Raw genomic sequence first — 21,169 nt, 5'->3', positions numbered from 1 at the left:
TCTGATTTCGGAGTTCAGTGGGTTATCACTCTGCTCCATCACTCTCTTGGACTGGGTCTATTGTGGGTTAACACACTGACACACCACTCTCTGGGTTTGGGTCTATCGTGGGTTAACACTCTGCCCCATCATCCTCTGGGATTGGGTCTATCGTGGGTTATCACACTCCTCTTCACTCTCTGGGTTTGGGGTTCGGTGGGTTAACACACTGTCCCTTCACTCCCTGGGGTTCAGTGTATTTGCAAAGTCACTTCTCTCTCTGGATTTGGATCTATAGTGGGTTATCCCACTGCGCCTTCCCTCTCTGGGTTGGAGTTCAGTGGGTTAACACATTGTCCCTTCACTCTCTGGGTTTGGGGTTCAGTGCGTTAACACACTGTCCCTTCACTCTCTGGGTTTGGGGTCTATAGTGGGTTAACACACTGTCCCTTCACTCTCTGGGTTTGGGGTTCAGTGGGTTAACACACTGCCCCATCACTCTCTGGGTTTGGGGTTGAGTGCATTAACACACTGTGCCTTCACTCTCTGGGTTTGTGGTCCATAGTGGGTTAACACACAGCCCTATCACTCTCTGGGTTTGGGATCTATAGTGAGTTAACACACTGCCCCATCACTCTCTGGGTATGGGGTTCAGTGGGTTAACACACTGCCCCATTAATCTCTGGGTTTGGGGTCTATTGTGGGTTAACACACTGTCCCTTCACTCTCTGGGTTTGGGGTCTATAGTGGGTTAACAGACTGCCCCTTCACTCTCTGGGTTTGGGATCTATAGTGGGTTAACACACTGTCCCTTCACTCTCTGGGTTTTGGGTTTATAGTGGGTGAACACACTGTCCCATCACACTGTGGGTTTGGGGTCTATCGTGGGTTAACACACTGCCCCTTCACTGTCTGGGTTTGGGTCTATAGTGGGTTAACACACCGCCCCATCACTCTCTGGGTTTGGGGTTCAATGGGTTAACACCGTCACTTCACCCTCTGCTTTTGGGGTTCTATGGGTGAACCCACTGTCAGTTCACACTGAATCCGAATGTGGTGGATATTCCTGGCATCTTTTCCATCTGAGCACCTTGGTGTATACTGCCGAGCTGAGGGCCTGTTGCCGAGTGAACGGAATTTGGCAATCTGCATCAGATCTGCGAACCTGCCCTGCAAGAGGTGTTTATTGAGAATCGTGTGTCTGTCCGTGTGCCTGGTGTATTAACAGTGGTCTGGCCTTTGTGAGTAATAACCCCAAGCAAACTCCGTTCGGCTGAAGAAAGTGAACCGTTCATTCTGTTGACTGCAGGCAGATGAAGGAGGAAATTGCCCGCCGAAAGGCTGAGGAGAAGGCCCAGCGCGTGGCTGAGGCACTTCGTCGTGAAGAGGAAAGGCAGAGACGTGAAGAGGAACAGCGTCTCCAGGAAGAGGAGTGTCAGCGCAGGCTAGCTGAAGCTGAGCGGGAGGAAATGGAGCGCCTGCAGAAACAGGTCAGGTGCTCCGGATGTGGGACTCGGGATAAATCCCAGCCACATAACTTCCACCTCTGTCCGTTTCACAATCCTCTGGGGCTACGTCACCGTTCATGTGCAGCTTAGAGTTCAAAGTCAGAATTAGTTCGGTCTCTGGCAGAACAGGAAATGGGGAAGTGAGAACCGGATAAGCAACTGTGTATATGGGACACGGCTGGGAAGACGCAGCATCAGGAGAACATCGGCATGGTGCTCTGTGACCTGGGTCTGTGGAGCTGAGAAATACGTCACATTACTTTCTCTTCCCAATACTGACCTTCATGTCTTTGCTGTTGTTCTGAAGGCGCTAGCTGCAAGTTACTCATTCAGCCAGCACTGTGCACCTTTCAGAACACCAGCCAATTTGCCTTCCCTAGTGTAAAAATTATTTTTTTCATTGGAGAGGCCACATTTTGGGCCATGTGCGGTTCTGGTCACCCTGCTATAGGGAGGAAGTTAATAAATTGGAGACTGTTCAAAAACGGTTGACAAAGATGTTAGCGAGACTGAAGTGTTTGGGGTATCAGGAGAGACTGAATAGGCTGGGATGTTTTCACTGGAGCATAAGAGGTTGAGGGGTAACCTTTATAGAAGTTTATAAAATCATGAGGAACGTAGATAAGGTGAAGAACCAAGGTCTTTTCCCTGTGGTGGGGGAGTTCAAAAGGTGAGGGGAGAAAGATTTAAGGAAAATCATGTGTCACAGACTTGCTTGAGTTTTTTGAAGACAGTATGAAAGGATTGAGGGCTGAGCAGTAGACATTGGTTACTTCAACATTAGTAAAGCCCTCAACAAGGTTCCACGTGGTAGACTAATTAGTGAAGTTAGGTCACATGGGATTCAGGGTGAGCTTGCCAACTGGATACATAATTGGTTTAAGATTAGATTAGATTCCCTACAGTGTGGAAACAGGCCCTTTGGCCCAACAAGTCCACACCAACCCTCCGAAGAGTAACACCCCCCACCCAACTAACGCACCTGACACTATAGACAATTTAGCATGGCCAATTCACCTGGCCAGCGCGTCTTTGGATTGTGGGAGGAAACCCACACAGATACAGGGAGATGTGTAAACTCCACAGAGGCAGTTGCCCGAGGCTGGAATTGAACCTGGGACCCTGGTGCTGTGAGGTTGCAGTGCTAACCACTGTGGCAGGAGACTGTGATTAATGGTGGAGGGTTGCTTTTCAAACTGGAGGCTTATTACCAGCAGTGTTCTACAGGGCTCAGTTCCGCATCCTCTTTTGTTGGTCATTTATATAAATGATTTGGATGTGAATATAGAAGGTGTAGTTAGTAAGTTTGCAGATGATATTGGTGGGATAGACAGTGAAAAAAGTTTTTCCAAGATTAAAAAGGAATTTTGGTTCAATGGGTCAATGGGCTAAAAATTGGCAGATGGAGTTCAACCAGGGTAAATGTAAGGTATTGCATTTTGGTGCAACAAACAGGGTTAGGACTTAGACAATTAATATAGCAGGGCCTTGGGTGGTGTTGTGGAACAGAGGGACCTCGTGGTGCAGGTACATAATTATTTGTAGTTTGCATAATATAGACAAGGTAGTTAAGAAGGTGTTTTGCACACTTGCTTTCATTGCTTTGAGTGTAAACATTGGGACGTTATGTTGAGGTTGTACAGGACATTGGTGAGGCCTCTTTTGGAATACTGTGTCCAGTTCTGGTCACCCCGGTACAGGAAGGGGTTAAGCTATAGAGGGTTCAGATGAGATATACCAGGATGTTGTCAGGTGTGGAGGGTTTGAATTATAAAGAAAGGCTAGATAGGTTGGGATGTTTTTCACTGGAGCAAAGGAGGTTGAGAGGCGACCTTATAGACATTTATAAAATAATGAGGGTGTAAATAGAGTTAATGGTTATTGTCATTCCCCTATGATGGGGGGGATTTCAAAACGAGGGGACACAATTTTAAGGTGAGAGGAGAGAGATGTATAAAAGACACGAGGGGCAATTTCTTTACACAGAAGGTGGTTTGTGTAAGGAATGAACTTTCAGAGGAAGTGATGGATGTGGGTACAATTACAGTGCTTAAAAGACATTTGGATGAGTACATGAATGGGTTAGGTTTGGAGGGATATGGGCCAGAAGCAGGCAGATGGGACTATTTAGTTTGGGACTATATTCAGCGTGGACTGGTTGGATGGAAGGAAGGGTCTGTTTCCGTACTGTATGACTCTATAACAGGGAGCTGAGGGGCAACCTTTTCACACAGCGGGCGGTTTGTATGGAGAATGAACTGCCAGAGGAAGTGGTAGATGCAGGTACAGAAACAACATTTTAAAAATATTTGAACGGGTGTATGATATGGGCCAAGTGGGACTAGTTTAGTTTGGGAAATCTGGTTGGCATGGACAAGTTGGACTGAAAGGTCTGTTTCTGTGCTGTATGACTCTCTGACTCTGTCACTGTATTTTGTTCAAACATGGGACGTGGATATCGCTGGCTGGGCCAGTACTTAATGCACATCCCTAGTTACCTTTGAGAAGGTGGTGGTGAGTTGCCTTCTTGAACCGCTGCAGTCCATCTGCCTCAGTGGTTGACCCTCAATGCCCTTAAGGAGGGAAATCCAGGAAACTAGAAACAGTATATTACACCTGACTAGACAGGAGTCAGAACCCAGCTTGATCTGACCCAGTGACCCTAATATTTACAGAAATGGAGTAGGGAAGGCTGTCTTGCAGCCACCAAATTGAGGGGTTGGTTGGAAAAATCCCGAGGCTGGGGCTGAGGAGGTTGGATTGCTGAGGAGGGTCTTTGCAGTCAGAGCTGGTTGAGCACTGGCTGCTGGTTACAAGGTGGTGCTGAAAGGTGAGGAGGGGACTGGGAGGAGATGGCAGGATAGCAAACTCTGGATCACTGTCTTGTGGGTATTTGGTGGTGGCTGGTCACTCGGGGTGACTTGCGCGAAGGGCTGGAGGTGGGAGCCCTCCCACTTCCTTGTGACTTGTCAAGAGGATAAGAAAACAAATCTGGCCACTCTCTCTGCTGCCTCCACATCACTGCTGGGGACCTCAGCTCACCAGTATTGATCAAAACCACCCTCCCAGCTTGACAGAAAAGTGAGTTTCATCATTTGATGAGCTGACTGTTATCACTAATGACAGAGGAAGGGAAAAGGAGGAGGTTATGAAGCAACAATATGGGAAGTTAGGCAGGAATTCAAAAAGGAGGTCCTTGAGGGTAGTAATATCTGGATTACTCCCGGTGCCCGTGAACTAATGACAATAGGAATAGGGGGATAGAGCAGATGTAAACGTGGCTGAGGAGCTGGTGCAGGGAAGAAGGGTTCACATTTTTGGATCATTGGAAAATCCTCTGGAGTAGAAGTGACCTTTACAAGGAGGACGGACTGCACCTGAATTGGAAGGGGACTAATGTACTGGCAGGGAGATTTGCTCGAGCTGCTCGGGAGGATTGAAACCAGTAAGGTTGGGAGGGCGGGGTGAACGCAGGGAGATAGTGAGGAAAGAGATCAGTCTGAGACTGAAACCAAAAGAGAAAATGCTGGAAAATCTCAGCAGGTCTGGCAGCATCTGTAAGGAGAGAAAAGAGCTGACGTTTTGAGTCTATCTGACCCTTTGTCAAAACTAAAAAAAGGGAGAAATAGGGAGGTATTTCTCAGCCTAGTATAAATACCTCCCTATTTCTCCCTTTTTTTTAGCTTTGACAAAGGGTTAGTTAGACTCGAAGCGTCAGCTCTTTTCTCTCTTTACAGATGCTGCCAGACCTGCTGAGATTTTCTCTTTTGGTTTCAGATTCCAGCATCCGCAGTAATTTGCTTTTACTCAATCTGAGACTGGTACAGTTGGAAAAGGAGCGAGTCAGTCAGGGCAGGCAGGAACAAAGCAGAGAGCAAGGTAGGACTAATAAATTAAACTGCATTTATTTCAATGCAAGGGGCCTAACAGGGAAGTCAGACGAACTCAGGGCATGGTAAGGAACATGGGACTGGGATATCATAGCAATTACAGAAACATGGCTCAGGGATGGGCAGGACTGGCAGCTTAATGTTCCAGGATACAAATGCTACAGGAAGGATAGAAAGGGAGGCAAGAGAGGAGGGGGATTGGCATTTTTGATAAGGGAAAGCATTGATAAGGGAGGATATTCATCCAGGGAAGTTATTTGCGTGGAACTGAGAAATAAGAAAGAGATGGTCACCTTATTGGGATTGTATTATAGACCCCCCAATAGTCAGAGGGAAATTGAGAAATAAATTTGTAAGAAGATGTTATCTGTAAGAATAATAGGGTGGTTATGGTAGGGGATTTTAACTTTCCAAACATAGACTGGGACTGCCATAGTGTTAAGGGGTTAGATGGAGAGGAATTTGTTAAGTGTGTACAAAAAAAAATTCTGTTTCAGTATGTGGATGTACCTACTAGAGAAGGTGCAAAACTTGACCTACTCTTGGGAAATAAGGCAGGGCAGGTGATTGAGGTGTCAGTGGGGGAGCACTTTGTGGCCAGCGACCATAATTCTATTAGATTTAAAACAGTGATGGAAAAGGATAGGCCAGATCTAAAAGTTGAAGTTCTAAATTGGAGGAAGGTCAATTTTGACAGTATTAGGCAAGAACTTTCAAAAATAGATTGGGGGCAGATGTTTGCAGGTAAAGGGACGGCTGGAAAATGGGAAGCCTTCAGAAATGAGATAATGAGAGTCCAGAGACAGTATGTTCCTGTTCGGGTGAATGGCAAGGCTGATGAATGTACATAATGCTGAATGATAAGAGAAATTGAGGGTTTGTTTAAGAAAGGGAAGGAAGCATATGTCAGGTACAGACAGCAGAGATTGAGTGAATCCTTAGTAGAGCATAAAGGCAGTAGGAGTATACATAAGAGGGAAGTCAGGAGGGCAAAAAAGGGACATGCAATAGCTTTGGTAAATAGGGTTAAGGAGAATCCAAAGAACAAAAGGGTAACTAGGGAGAAAATAGGGCCCCTCAAAGATCAGCAAGGCAGCCTATGTGTGGAACCGCAGGAGATGGGGAAGATAGTAAATGACTATTTTGCATCAGAGGTTACTGTGGAGAAGGACATGGAAGATATAGAATGTGGGGAAATAGATGGTGATATCTTGAAAAATGTCCATATTACAAAGAAGGAGGTGCTGGATGTCTTAAAACGCATAAAGTTGAATAAATCCCAGGACCTGATCAGGTGTACCCTAGAACTCTGTAGGAAGCTAGAGAAGTGATTGCTGGGTCTCTTGCTGAGATATTTGTATCACCGATAGTCACAGGTGACGTGCCGGAAGACTGGAGGTTGGCTGATGTGGTGTCACTATTTAAGAAGGGTGGTAAGGAAAAGCCAGGGAATTATAGACCAGTGAGCCTGACATCAGCGTGGGCTTCCCAGCTCAGTGAACATACTCACAACAATGACAACCAGCACCCAAGCTACAAATCTTTATCCAAACATTGGGAAATCACGTCGCATGAACTTGATTGAGTTTTTTGAAGAAGTAACGAAGAGGATTGATGAGAGCAAAGCAATGAACGTGATTTATATGGACTTCAGTTAGGCATTCAGTGAGGTTCCTCATGGGAGACTGGTTAGCAAGGTTGGATCTCATTGAATACCGAGAGAACTAGCCATTTGGATACGGAACTGGCTCGAAGGTAGAAGACAGAGGGTGGTGGTGGAGGGTTGTTTTTCAGACTGGAGGCCTGTGACCAGTGGAGTGCCACAAGGATCGGTGCTGGATCCGCTGCTTTTCATCATTTATATAAATGATTTTGATGTCAATGTAGGAGGTATAGTTAGTAAGTTTGCAGATGACACCAAAATGAGAGGTGTAGTGGACAGCAAAGAAGGTTACCTCAGAGTACAATAGGATCTTGATCAGATGGGCCGATGAGTGGCAGATGGAGTTTAATTTAGATAAAGATGAGGTGCTATATTTTGGAAAAGCAGAACTTATACACTTAATGGTAAGTTCCTGGGGAGTGTTGCTGAACAAAGGGACCTTGGAGTGCAGGTTCATAGCTCCTTGAAAGTGAAGTCACATGTGGATAGGATAGTGAAGAAGGCGTTTGGTATGTTTTCCTCTATCGGTCAGTGTTGGAATTGGGAGGTCATGTTGCGGCTGTACAGGACATTGGTTTGGCCACTTTTGGAATATTGCGTGCAATTCTGGTCTCCTTCCAAAAGGTGTTGTGAAACTTGAAAGGGTTCAGAAAAGATTTACAAGGATGTTACCAGGATTGGAGGGTTTGATCTATAGGAAGAGGCTGAATAGACTGGGGCTGTTTTCCCTGGACCGTCAGAGGCTGAGGGGTGACCTTTGTAGAGGTTTATAAAATCATGAGAGGCATGGATAGGGTTAAATAGACAAGGTCTTTTCCCTGAGGTGGGGGAGTCCAAAACTGGAGGATATAGGTTTTAGATGAGAGGGGAAAGATTTAAATAGGACCTAAGGGGCAACCTTTTCATGCAGAAGGTGGTGTGTGCATGGAATGAGCTGTCAGAGGAAGTGGTGGAGGCTGGCGCAATTACAACATTTAAAAGATATCTGGATGGATATATGAATAGGAAGGGTTTAGAGGGATATGGACCAAGTGCTGGCAAATGGTACTAGATTAGGTTAGTATATCTGGTCGGCATGGACGAGTTGGACTGTTTCTGTGCTGTACATCTCTGTGACTCTATTAATTCAGTACACAGCACACTCCAGACCTTAACTCTCACTGTGTGAAAAAGATTTTTCTTCCCTCAGATTTTGTTCCTTTTGCCAGATATGTTAAATCCATAACTTCGTTCTCAATCCCTGGCCAGCATGGACGAGTTGGACCGAGTTGTCTGTTTTCATGCTGGACATCCAAATAACTCTATGACCTCCTTGCCTACACTGACCAATATCTCCCTGAGTAGGACATGCAGCCATCCAAAGATAACGTTCTCACAGGGATGGGGAGGAGGATTAATGAGGGCTTCACTGTAATCCCAAGGAATCACACAGGCGTAGGAGGACATTGAAGCCATTAATCTGAGAGGAACTAACATTACTGATCCTCCTATCCTCAGAGAGAAGAGGCAGAGGCTCGAGCACGTGAGGAGGCAGAGAAACAAAGATTGGAACGAGAGAGACACTTCCAGAAGGAAGAGCAGGAACGGTCAGCGAGAAGGAAGGTAACTCCCGGCTGTGAACATGCTCGCTATGACTACTGCACTATAACCATGTTGCCATGGTATTGATGATTTTCAACCCATTTTATAGTTCTACTGATTCCAACTTCTGAAAGTGCCCCTTTCTTAAGAAAGGGCCAGTTGCATTGTTGATGGTCTCCCAGGAAGTGATTGGCTGTCTGAGCCCAGGGCCCTCACTGTGTCCTCGAGCCACCAGGAACAGACAGGGACAACCGTGCCCATGTCCCACGGGCGAAGGGGCAGATGTGGAATGCTGCAAAAGATCTTCAAGGAATCTTTCCCAGTCATGTGGCTGTCTCTGTGTGTTTGCTGCTACCTCTACTCTTGATTCCCCTTCACGGGAACCTCTGTCACTAGCCAGGGGATGCTGTGTACTAGTGTACCACCCAGCATACCAACCAGTCTAGTCTGCATGTGACTCCAGGCCCAGACTTATTCCCAGATTGAAATGACCTAGAGTGTCAATCAGTTCAAGGACAACCGGCTGCACCAACCCAAAGTACCATCTCAGTGTACCAATCTGCTGTACTAACCCAGTGTACCAACCTGCTCAAATATCACCATCAGGATCAGGGCCTCCATACTGCCCCTGACACTTGCACCCAGTCTCGCCCATGGACTGGGCACAGGTCAATCTGAGCCCAGCAGCCCCTTCCTCCCATACTTTCCCAAGCACAGTGACTCACCTCCAAGCACAGAGCCATCTAACCCACACTGCCCCCAACCACAAACCCAGTGCCCTCTCCCTGTCATACCCCCTGGCTGCCAGCTTCCCCCACCCCAGTCCTGGGGTCTCTCCCCCACCTCATGCCATTGGAGGACATGGCAGGGGTGGATGGGGTCAGGTGGGCTATGAAATATGCTATATTCCCATAAGAGAGACCTGAAAGCAGGAGAGCAAAAGAGTGGAGCTGAATCGTGCTGCAGTAATACTGGGAAGGTGGGGTGGGGTTGAAGTCTGAGGTTTGTGGAGGTGGCAGGGGCAGGGGCAAGATGAAATTATTCCAGAGATGACACAGCTGAGGTCCTGAGGCCTGTGAGTGAATCCAGGCTGTGAACCCTCATTATTGCATTGAGTGGATTTGCTTTGGGATAATAACAAGCAGCAGGACCCTGTCCAAAGACTGTGGACAGTTTTTACTCAGTCCAGCAGATTAAAGGGTGATAATTGCATCTTGTCTAGCCAGTTCATTCAGTGTATTTCCTTTATCTCTGTCTGCAGCGCCTGGAACAGATTATGAAAAGGACCAGGAGGTCAGATTGTCTGGATAAGGTATGTCTCTCTCTCTCTCTCTCTCAAATATTACAGAGACCTTCCATTTGCACTATTCCTTACTTTTCTCGCAATAGACATGAATATAAATGTGTTGGTTTTAAATCGTTTGAATGTATGGAAAACCTGTGATTTGGATATATACAAAATCGATTAGGCCATTCTCTAGGTGCTGGGGGAATGCAGCAATTATTAGGGCCCAAGTACTGAAGTCTCCAGAAACCCAGGGACAGGTACAAGAGACATTGTTAAAAAGTCTCATGGAATGGTGCCGCCAACTCAGTAAGGTTGGAGAACAAAGTGCTGGAAGTTATTTCACAGATGTAAAGAGCTTGGGTTAGACCCCATTTAAAGTGTTGGCTGCAGTGGGGAGGCAGTGGTGATACAGGGTTAGTTAATCCAGGCTAATGTTCTGGGGACATAGATTTGAATGCCACCTTGGTGGATGGTAAAATTGCAATCCAATCTGAATATAATGATTAAATGATAATGATGGCACTGTCAATTGTCATAAAAAACTCATCTGATTCAGTAATACCCTTTTAGGAAGAATGTCTTGACCCCCTTACCTGGTCTCATCTGCATGTGACTCCAGACCCAGGTTCATTCCCAGATTAAAATGGCCTACAAAGCCAATCAGTTCAAGGACAGTTAGGGTTGGGCAACAAATGCTGGTGATCTCCAATGATGCCTACATCCCATCTAAGAGTGAAAATGTTTTGAAAATCTAACCAAAGAGATGATGTGTTTAACTTTGGGGGAACACAGGACTGTTCAAAAAGAGTTCAGTATAATGACCAGCCCTATAACGGTGGCTCAGTGGTTAGCACTGCTGCCTCTTAGCGCCAGAGACCCAGGTTGGATTCCAACCTTGGGCCATTATCTGTGTGGAGTTTGCACATTCTCCCTGTGTCTGTGTGGTTTACTCTGGGTGCTCTGGTTTCCTCCCACAGTCCAAAGATGTGCAGGTTGGGTGAACTGGCTGTGCTAAATTGTCCGTAGTGTTCAGGGATGGTGTAGGCTGGGTACATTAATCAGGGGGAATGTAGAGTAATAGGGGAGGGGAATGGGGTTTGGAGAGTTTCAGTGTGGACTTGTTGGGCCCAATGGCCTGTTTCCACACTGTAGGGATTCTAATTCTAATAAAGAAGGCTGGAGCTCTCACTTGCCTGTTCCGTCATGACTCACATCTGAGCCAGCAGCTTGTGGGTTCAAGTCCCATTCCTGATCCTCGAACACAAAGATTAAGGCTGATCTTCCAAATCTGTGTTGAAGGTAGGCTGTGCTGTCAGAAACACCATCAGCTAAATGAGGCATTAGACTGAGGCTTCATCGCCCCCCTGAGGTGGATACAAAATGTTCCACATTATTTTTTAAAAAAGAGTAAGGAATTTGGCCTGGATGCCTTGGACATTGGTCACCCCTCATTTGGCATTTTGAAAGCAAATTGTCTGGTCATCATCACATCCACTGATTGTGGGATCTTGCTGTGTTCATGCCAGGTCTCCCACATCCCGCAGTGAGTGCACTTTAAAAGCTCTTTGTGAGCAGTAAGTTTGGGATGTGTTGTGGCGTTTTACACACACATGCAAGTGTTTAACTTTTTTTCAAGCACAGTGTGTTAAAGATGTTCTATTGGATCAGTTTGAGGTGATTAAATAAGGAGAGATGAAATGGCATTTGGTGGTAGGAGGGTTGGTGGGGTGGGGAGGTGTGTGTCTAAAATAAGGGGCTGATCTCAGGAAGCATTGCTGACATTGAAGGGTACTGCAAGTCTGCAATGCTGTTCCCCTCAGAGAGATGCTGAGACTGGAGATGAGCGGGAAGTGATCGTACTGAGGTTTGTGGATACTTGTTACGCAAGCGCATTGCAGAGGTACGGAGATTGACCACAATGATGGGGCTGTGCTCTTGGCCTGATGGTTCTGCTTAACAGTGTCTGTGTAGTAATGAGAGAAAGACTTTAGTTTTTTTTTTATTTTCTTTCACTGAAGAATCAACGTTCACAACTGGTTCCGTGTGCCCAGTGGATCGGGTTGGTTTGACCATGTCAGGGTTACTTTGTGTCTTTGTACTCGTTTTGGGAGACAAGGCGGTGTATGGAGATTCTGATTGGTGGCACTGTCCTGCTGGTGTCGCCTGGTTGCTGCGGCCATGTCCGGATTGATGCTCGGCTCCTGTACTTTGGGCGATAGAGCTCGATTTTGATAGGTGCACCTTGGTTCTCTGGTTTACTGATCTCAGTAATCGTGTAGTTACAGGAGTAACAGTTCTCACTTTGACCCTTACTGCTTTGAAGCCATTGCCACTGACTGACATGGCGTGACTCAAGCTGGTTGATTGGTGGAGGTGGTTGATGTTGGCTAACACTGCTCTGATACCGATCACTGAAGCGTGGAGGTGGTTGCCAAGGACTGTAGCTGCACTGACGCTGATCACTGATTGGTGGAGATACTTGCTGTTGGCTTTTGCTGTGCTGACGCTGATCACTGATTGGTGGAGATACTTGCTGTTGGCTTTTGCTGTGCTGATGCTGATCACTGATTGGTGGAGATACTTGCTGTTGGCTTTTGCTGTGCTGACACTGATCACTGATTGGTGGTAGTGGTGGTCTGTTGCTGCGCTGATGCCGCTCACTGATTGGTGGTGGTGGTTGACGAGGGCTGTTGCTGCGCTGACGCTGATCACTGATTGGTGGTGGTGGTTGACGAGGGCTGTTGCTGCGCTGACGCTGATCACTGATTGGTGGAGATGGTTGCTGAGGACTATTGCTGCTCTGATGCCAATCTCCAATCGGTGGGGAGTCTTGCCAGTATCTAAGTTCACTCTGATGGTACTGACGGATTAGTGGTGACATTTGCCGTTTGGTTTCACTGACCTGATGGTAATTGCGGATTGGCTGAGACCTTTGCTGATGACTGTGACTGTTGTCATGGTGATCACTGATTGATGAAGATGGTTGCTGATCGCTATCGCTGCTGTGGCGGCGATCATTGATTGGTGGAGACTTTTGCTGATGACTCGTACTTCTCTGTTCGTGGTGGCTATTTGGTGGAGATGCTTGCTGATGGCTAGCTCTGCTCTGTTGGTGATAGCTGCCTGATGGAGATGCTTGGCAACAGCTGTCCCAGCTTTCTTCAACGCTAATTATTGGAACTGGGTGCTGGTAGCTGTTAGCACTCTCCTCTTGGCTGATTGGTGGAGGGAGTTGCCTCTGGTTACCATTGCTCTCATTCTCTTTCCTGATTGGTGGGGGGAGTTGCTGCTTGCTACCGCCACCCTTGGTCTCTTGCCTGATTGGTGGATGGAATTGCCTCTGGCTCTGACTGCCTTGCCAGTGGCTGGAATTGTGATGTTTTATATGACTCAATGAAGATTGAGGAACTTTCTTTGTTCTTCCCTCCTGTAGAAAGATGACAAAAAGTCAACTGCTGACGGGGAGCCAGATGACAAGGAGACAAAGGCAGAGCCAAAGGGTAAGATGGGAAGGGTCGGGGATGGGGAAAGATGAGAAAGCTAACCTCCTTTTCCGATCAGCTCCAGTCTGGAGGAACATCACACTCTCACTGCAGCATGAGGAGTTTCTCTTTACCGGGTCTTTCGAAATTTTGCATAAAGCTTACACACAGTCTGCTACATTGGAATCTGCCCTCCCAGGTTCCCACCCATATTCCACCATTTTCCTTTTTCCTTTAATAGTTTAACCTGTTCTTCAATGTTCAAAAGTTTCTTTCCTTTATTGAAATAATTCTCACACTTCCTATTCAAATCCCATCATCTTATCCCACGTTCCAGACCCCCTTCATCGATCTCTCATTCCAGATCCCCTTCATCGATCTCTCATTCCAGACCCCCTTCATCGATCTCTCCTACTTCCCTCAAACAATCCCTCAGTCTAGACTCGCTCAATCACTAGCAGCACTCTGCTTCCCTCCAATCAGTACTCCCCATTCAGAATTTTTAGCACACCTTTTGTGTTGTTGGCTAATCTCGAGGCTTTCTGTTCTCATTTTCTGTGTCTTTTCTCTCACTGTGCAACATCCCCTTACTGCCTCAATATTCTTTTTCTTGTATGGAGCCCAAATGCTAAACAGTATGCTCGTATACGTTTACAAAGCTGATGGGTGAGGGGATGAATTATGAAGCAGAAAGTAACCACTCAGGAAATAACGCAAACCATCAGCAGTAAATTAGAAAGAGTAAGATTGTGAACCTGGGCAGAGCAATTTGAATTTCTAAACAGAAATTACAGCGTGGCTATAAAATGGATAGTGTTGCTGAGGTAGTTTTTCACATTTCTAGGAACTAATATTGTCTAGTTTATGTGACACTTCAGAATGCTTTTGATGAAGTTCCACATGAGAGACTTCTAATTAAGTTCAAATCCATGGAAAGTTGTGCCTTAACTTTTAATTCCAGACTATCCGATTTTTCTCATAGTTAATGTTCCTGGCAACATTCCCCACTGACTCAATGGTTAGCACTGCTGCCTCACAGTGCCAGGGACCCAGGTATGATTCCTTGGGTGACTGTGCAAACTCCACACAGATGTTCTCCCCATGTCTCCGTGGGTTTCCTCTGGGTGTTCCGGTTTTCTCCCACAATCCAAAAATGTGCAGATTAGGTGGATTGGCCATGCTAAATTGTCTAACTCTCAGGTCCCACTGCCTCCGACTCCCTCCATCAGGCCTCGGGTCTCACTGTCTCTGACATCCTGGCTTGGACCTTAGGTGCCACAGTCTCTGCCTCCCTCCCTCAGGCCTCCGTTCCCACTATCACTGACACCCTTCCTCAGGCCTCCGTTCCCACTATCACTGACACCCTCCCTCAGGCCTCCGTTCCCACTATCACTGACACCCTCCCTCAGGCCTCCGTTCCCACTATCACTGACACCCTCCCTCAGGCCTCCGTTCCCACTATCACTGACACCCTCCCTCAGGCCTCCGTTCCCATCTCCGACACCCTCCCTCAGGCCTCTGTTCCCACTATCTCCGACACCCTCCCTCAGGCCTCTGTTCCCACTATCTCCGACACCCTCCCTCAGGCCTCTGTTCCCACTATCTCCGACACCCTCCCTCAGGCCTCTGTTCCCACTATCTCCGACACCCTCCCTCAGGCCTCTGTTCCCACTATCTCCGACACCCTCCCTCAGGCCTCTGTTCCCACTATCTCCGACACCCTCCCTCAGGCCTCTGTTCCCACTATCTCCGACACCCTCCCTCAGGCCTCTGTTCCCACTATCTCCGACACCCTCCCTCAGGCCTCTGTTCCCACTATCTCCGACACCCTCCCTCAGGCCTCTGTTCCCACTATCTCCGACACCCTCCCTCAGGCCTCTGTTCCCACTATCTCCGACACCCTCCCTCAGGCCTCTGTTCCCACTATCTCCGACACCCTCCCTCAGGCCTCTGTTCCCACTATCTCCGACACCCTCCCTCAGGCCTCTGTTCCCACTATCTCCGACACCCTCCCTCAGGCCTCTGTTCCCACTATCTCCGACACCCTCCCTCAGGCTCCTGCTCCCACTATCTCTGAACCCTCCCTCAGGCCTCTGTGCGCACAGTCTCCGACACCCTCCCTCAGGCTTCTGTTCCCACTATCTCTGAACCATCCCTCAGGCCTCTGTTCCCGCTATCACTGAACCCTCCCTCAGGCCTCTGTTCCCACTATCTCTGAACCCTCCCTCAGGCCTCTGTGCGCACAGTCTCCGACACCCTCCCTCAGGCCTCTGTTCCCACTATCTCCGACATCTTCCTTGAGCCACTCTTACTTTGTAAGTGTAATGCAAAGCGTATGCTCTAACTATGGTCTAACTGGTGTGTATGCTTGTCGCCCTGTCTATGTATCTTCAGGAATCAGCACACTTAACACCTCGAGGTCTCTCTGTTGTTTTACCCCTTCAGTTTATTCTATTGTACTCCATAGCCTTGTTTGCCGTCTGCAGATACAGTGCCTCACACTTGTCCCACTGGTATTCCATTTGCCACAACCCTGTTCACCTGAAAATCTATTGTTTGTTTCCTGCAGACTTCCTCACTATCAACCATTTCTGGTATCGCCTGCCAACTGCTTAATCAGACACCGTATATTTATGTTGAAAATGTGTTGCTGGAAAAGCGCAGCAGGTCAGGCAGCATCCAAGGAACAGGAGATTCTCCTGTTCCTTGGATGCTGCCTGACCTGCTGCGCTTTTCCAGCAACACATTTTCAGCTCTGATCTCCAGCATCTGCAGTCCTCACTTTGTCACCGTACATTTATGTATAAACCATTGATGTATACCACAAACAGCGAAGGATCCGGTGCTAAGATCTGCAGAACCTCACTGGGAGCATTATCCATTCGATCATCAATATCCCTGTTAAACATAATTTTGCTTCCTGACTCTGAGCCCATTTTGGATGCAATTTGCCACATATCACTTGCCTCAAAATCTCATCAGCTTTTGCTTTCTTGACCAGACTGCCATCAGAAACCCTATCAATCTGTGTTAAAATCCATATAGAATCCATCAAATGTGTTATACCTGCATTTAACTTGTTATCATCTCAAAAGGAAAATTCAGTCCAAGTTGTTCAGCTTCCCTGAACAAGTACTGTCCTCAGTTAATCCATGCTTTTCTAAATGATGATTTGTAGTGTCTCAGAATTTTACCCTGTAATTTGCCCACCACCAACTTAAGCTGGCTGACCTGTAATTACACAGTCTGTCCTTCCTTGCTTTTTTTAGAACACAGAACAATGTTAGCCCTCTCTAGCACCACACCCATGACCAGAAAGGATTGAAAAATGGTCACAGCTGCCATTATTTATTCTCTTGCTTCTCTTCGTCCTGTTGGGTACATGTCGTCCAGGCCTGCTGACTTTTATCTAAATTTAAAATGTGCTGAACCCCTTCATATTTCATTTCTCACTGTTAATCCTATCACTAACTTCACACTCCTTCTCCCTAAGTATATTGTCTCTGTTGTTTCTCTGCTGGAAGGCATAGAGATGTACAACACGGAAACAGATCCTTTGGTCCAACTCGCCCATGCCAACCAGATATCCTCCATTAATTTAGTTCCATTTGCCAGCACTTGGCCCATATTTCTCTAAACCCCTCCTACTCATGTACCGATCCAGGTGCCTTTTAAATGTTGTAATTATACAAAGGGGCCAGAATTGAACTCAGTACTCCTGAAGTGTCCTAATCAGTCACAACATGGCCTCCCAACTCCTTTACTCAGTACACTGACCAATAAAGACAAGCGTTCCAAATGCCTTTTTCACTCTCCTGCAACTCCGCTTTCAAGGAACCATGAACCTGCACTCCAAGGTCTCTTTGTTCAGCGACACAGCAACGTACTGTTAGGTGTATAAGTCCAGCCCTGATTTGCCTTACCAAAATGACATTGATCTCAATTAACCACCATCTGCCATTCCTCAGCCCATTGGCCCATCTGATCAAAATTCCGTTGTAATCTGAGGTAATCTTCTTCGCTGTCCACTGCACCTCCAATTTTGATGTAATCTGCAAACTTACTAACTATACGTCCTATGTTCACATCAAAATTGTTTATATAACTTACAAAATAAAACTGGTCACAGGCCTCCAGACTGAAGACAGATGTCAAAGCATTCATTTCGGTTAATTTGCATGATTTGCACTTCCATACACAGGTTACTTTTTCAAACTCTGAAAGTAACAGAGTGGGAGGGGAATTTAACATAAGAAATAGCGAGGCTGTAACATCAAGTAGGAGATGGTGTTTGAACAAGGTCTGCAGAGTTCTGGTCATGAGCCACTGACTTTTGTTTGCAAGTAGTCTGAATGCCAGCCAGCCATTACATCTATCTTCAATGTAATATTAAAGGATCACAAAGCGAGTTGAATATAGTTAATGATTAGCCAAATGTTTGATGCAAATCATAGATCAGGGCAGACAAGCAGCAAGGTAGGAATTCAATCCTGACAAATGTGCACATTAAGATACATTAGACATAGTTTGTCTCGAAAAGCCTTCAGGTGAATTGAATGCAAATAGCCGTGGAACAGGCCCACGATAACAATGGGCTGCTCACCATCTTGAGGTCATGTGTCGGTCAATTTTTAAAAAACTGGGATCACAGTATATCCTAAAAAGGCAACTGAAGTTGTTTGGAGAGAAACTTTCAAAAGCAAAATGGAAAAGCACTTGCAAATGAGAAAAGCAAGTCAGTGGGAGAAACGCAGCAAAATGGGCAAAGAGCAGGGGGATGTAACTAATTGGACAAGTCCATCCAAGGGTTAGCTTTGGCTGTCAGGTGAGTGGCATCCTTCTGCACACTCTGACTTCATGCTCACTACAGTACATGACTCTAAAGGTAACATTGATGCCTCACAGTTGAGTGTTTAGAATAATCTTAGGAATATTTATTTGATTCTTATCAATATGCTACAATTTGGGGCCTACTTACACAGGAGCGAGAGTTGGTGCTCAGCCCTTTGAGATACGATGAAGGAGAAATTGGAAGTTGACATATGCGAAGTGTGGTATTCTTGGGAAAACAGGGGACTGGGGTGCTGTGGTCCCCCACTGGGGGCTTTTCTCACCATGTGTTGTAAAATCATTGATAAGTTATTGACTTTTATTATTAATCAATGATTGGTATATCAGGGGACAAGCAGGGTAGTAGTGATCTTTTATTGTCCTGTCATTCCCCTGTTGCTAAGTAGAGAGGAATTTTGAGTGAAAAAGGAGGGAGGAAAAGGTGTACAGTCCGGAGAGAAAGTCAAGAAAAGCACTTCAGTTCATAGAACTTAAGTTACAATTAAATTTAAGTTGAAATTAAACTGGGGGAGCAAAACCTAAGGAGAAAAAAGAATGGGAAGTGAATTTTAAAGCTCACAGCAAGCTTTTTTTAGCTTGCAATGAGATAGTTAGATGGATAATTGAAGAAGAAATGCATTAGGCGATGGATGATGGCCAGCAGAAGGCAGATACAGCAATTACAATAACCCCCTGCCCGCATCCACCTATCACCATCCCACCTATCCTTCCCCCAGCCCCATCCCCTCCCTCTGTATACTTCTGGGCTCCCTCCCCCTCCCCAGTCCTGATGATGGGTTTCAAACTGAAACATTGATTTTCCTGCCCCTCGGATGCTGTCTGACCTGCTGTGATCTATCAGCTTCACATCTATTGACTCTGGCTTCCAGCACCTTCTGTCCTTACTGTCTCCAAGCCTGAAAGCAATGTAAGGATTTCTTTAATTACAACGTGCTGATACTGTTATAAACCTGATTGAGTAGTGCCTGTGCAGCTCCCATTTTGTAAAGATGGTGCGTTGTCTCTCTGGCCTGGAGTAGGTAGGTCCTGTCAGTGTGGAATTTTGAAAGCCTGTTCTGGTTTCTGCAGAGATTGGTCCTGTTTGTGTGAAGAGTGAATTTCAGCAGGAGATACCAGCTGAACACCAGGTTGGAGACTCTTCGATTAGCACCACAGACCTTCCATCACAGGATCGCCCTCTTGGGGAGCTGGGGTAAGTCCAAACACAAACGCAGTCTTTCCATTGGCTTGCTGACACGGCGGAAATCAAAGGAGTGAGAATCACAGTAGTTTCAGGATGTGCGTGTATTCACCCAACATCTGTTGAAGATTAAAGAGATCTACAATTGGAAGCCAATTCAATTAATTCATTAACTCATTCAATTTAAAATCCATTTTTTAAACCTGTTTAGCTTTCATCCCAACACCCAAACTCCTGGCAAGAAAAAATCATTTAGCCCTCTCTTATCTTCAGTCGATCACCTATGAACTACCCTTTGATGAAACCTCCCCCTGTCTGCTAACTGTGTTTCCAAAATCTTCGTATCAGAGTATCGTTGCTTCCATCTGACTACCTGAAGGACAGTATCAGTTGAGACCCAGGGGTTTTGGGCTCAAGTCCATTTGACAGTGGGAATGGTGTTTGGAACTTGGCTGTTCTCTCTCCTCTTATCCATACAGATTGTGCATCTTTGAGTCCTGAGTCGTCAACTCCATTTGTAACCAGATTTTCATTACTCATTGACCCTACAGTCCTTGCTTTCCTCAACATCTTACATAGCTGGAATTATAGAATTTACAGCAGACAAACAGGTCCTTCAGCCCAACAGATCAATGTCAGTGATTATTCTCCGTTCCAGTCTCCTTCAACCTTTAGATTAGATTACTTACAATGTGGAAACAGGCCCTTCGGCCCAACAAGTCCACACCAACCCGCTGAAGCGCAACCCACCCATTCCCCTACATTACCCCTTCACCTAACACTATGGGCAATTTAGCATGGCCAATTCACCTGACCTGCACATCTTTGGGAGGAAACTGGAGCACCCGGAGGAAACCCACGCAGACACGGGGAGAATGTGCGGGTCTCTGGCGCTGTGAGGCAGCAGTGCTAACCACTGTGCCACCGTGCCACCCACAAACCTTATATCAACCTTATATCACCTCATTCTGTTAACATATCCTTCTATTCCTTTTCCCCTTAAGCATTTAATGAATATTCTCTACGTTTATCTCAACCACTCTCTGTCATACCATGATCCATAATCGAGCCACTCTCTCAATTGAGCCTATCCATAATCGAGACTGGATAGGCTGAGACTTTTTTCACTGGAGCGAAGGAGGTTGAGGGATAACTTTATAGAGGTTTATAAAATCATGAGGGGCAGAGATAAGGTGAATGGCAAAGGTCTTTTCCCTGGGCTGTGGGAGCTTAGATCCAGGAGGCATGTTTTTAAGTTGAGAGAAGGAAAATTTCTAAGGCACCTGAGGGGCAACTTATTCATACAGAGAGTGGTTCATGTGTGGGATTAACCGCCAGAGGAAGTGGTAGATGCAGGTACAGTCACAGCATTTAAAAGACATTTGGAGAGGGACATGAATAGGAAAGGTTTGAGGGATATGGACCAAACACAGGCAAGTGGGACTAGTTTAGTTTGGGAAACTTGGTTGGCATGGACGAGTTGAACTGAAGGGTCTGTTTCTGTACTGCATGACTCTGTGACTGTATCTCTATGAGGCTTCTGGGCCTATCGAAACAAGAGGCCATTCAGCTCCTCCAGCACATTTTGTCATTCAGTTGTTTCTTGGCTGGTCTCCACTTTAGCTGTTGGTCTCACTTTATCCCTTAATCGTTGGTGCTCTTTCCCAACAAAAATCTGAGCAACTTAAGTTCTGAAATTTTCAGTGGGCCCATTCACATCCTCCCCAGAGTTCCACCACACTGTGAG

General features: G+C 46.4%; 1 protein-coding gene across 4 annotated transcripts in view; it reads left to right on the top strand.

Moving 5' to 3' along the window:
- Positions 1–21,169, top strand: part of map7d1a (MAP7 domain containing 1a) — a 205,093-nt gene that overhangs the window by 181,122 nt on the left and 2,802 nt on the right. For all 4 annotated transcript variants that reach the window (XM_043717932.1, XM_043717933.1, XM_043717931.1 and 1 more), the window contains 5 exons: positions 1,289–1,469; positions 8,538–8,642; positions 9,883–9,933; positions 13,343–13,409; positions 19,311–19,434. In XM_043717932.1, coding sequence (XP_043573867.1) covers positions 1,289–1,469; positions 8,538–8,642; positions 9,883–9,933; positions 13,343–13,409; positions 19,311–19,434 — 528 coding nt within the window. The remainder of the gene's footprint in view (positions 1–1,288; positions 1,470–8,537; positions 8,643–9,882; positions 9,934–13,342; positions 13,410–19,310; positions 19,435–21,169) is intronic.

This window comes from Chiloscyllium plagiosum, chromosome 27 (assembly GCF_004010195.1).
Source record: "Chiloscyllium plagiosum isolate BGI_BamShark_2017 chromosome 27, ASM401019v2, whole genome shotgun sequence".
Taxonomy (NCBI): Eukaryota; Metazoa; Chordata; class Chondrichthyes; order Orectolobiformes; family Hemiscylliidae; genus Chiloscyllium; species Chiloscyllium plagiosum.
This window is presented reverse-complemented; position numbering and strand designations above follow the sequence as displayed.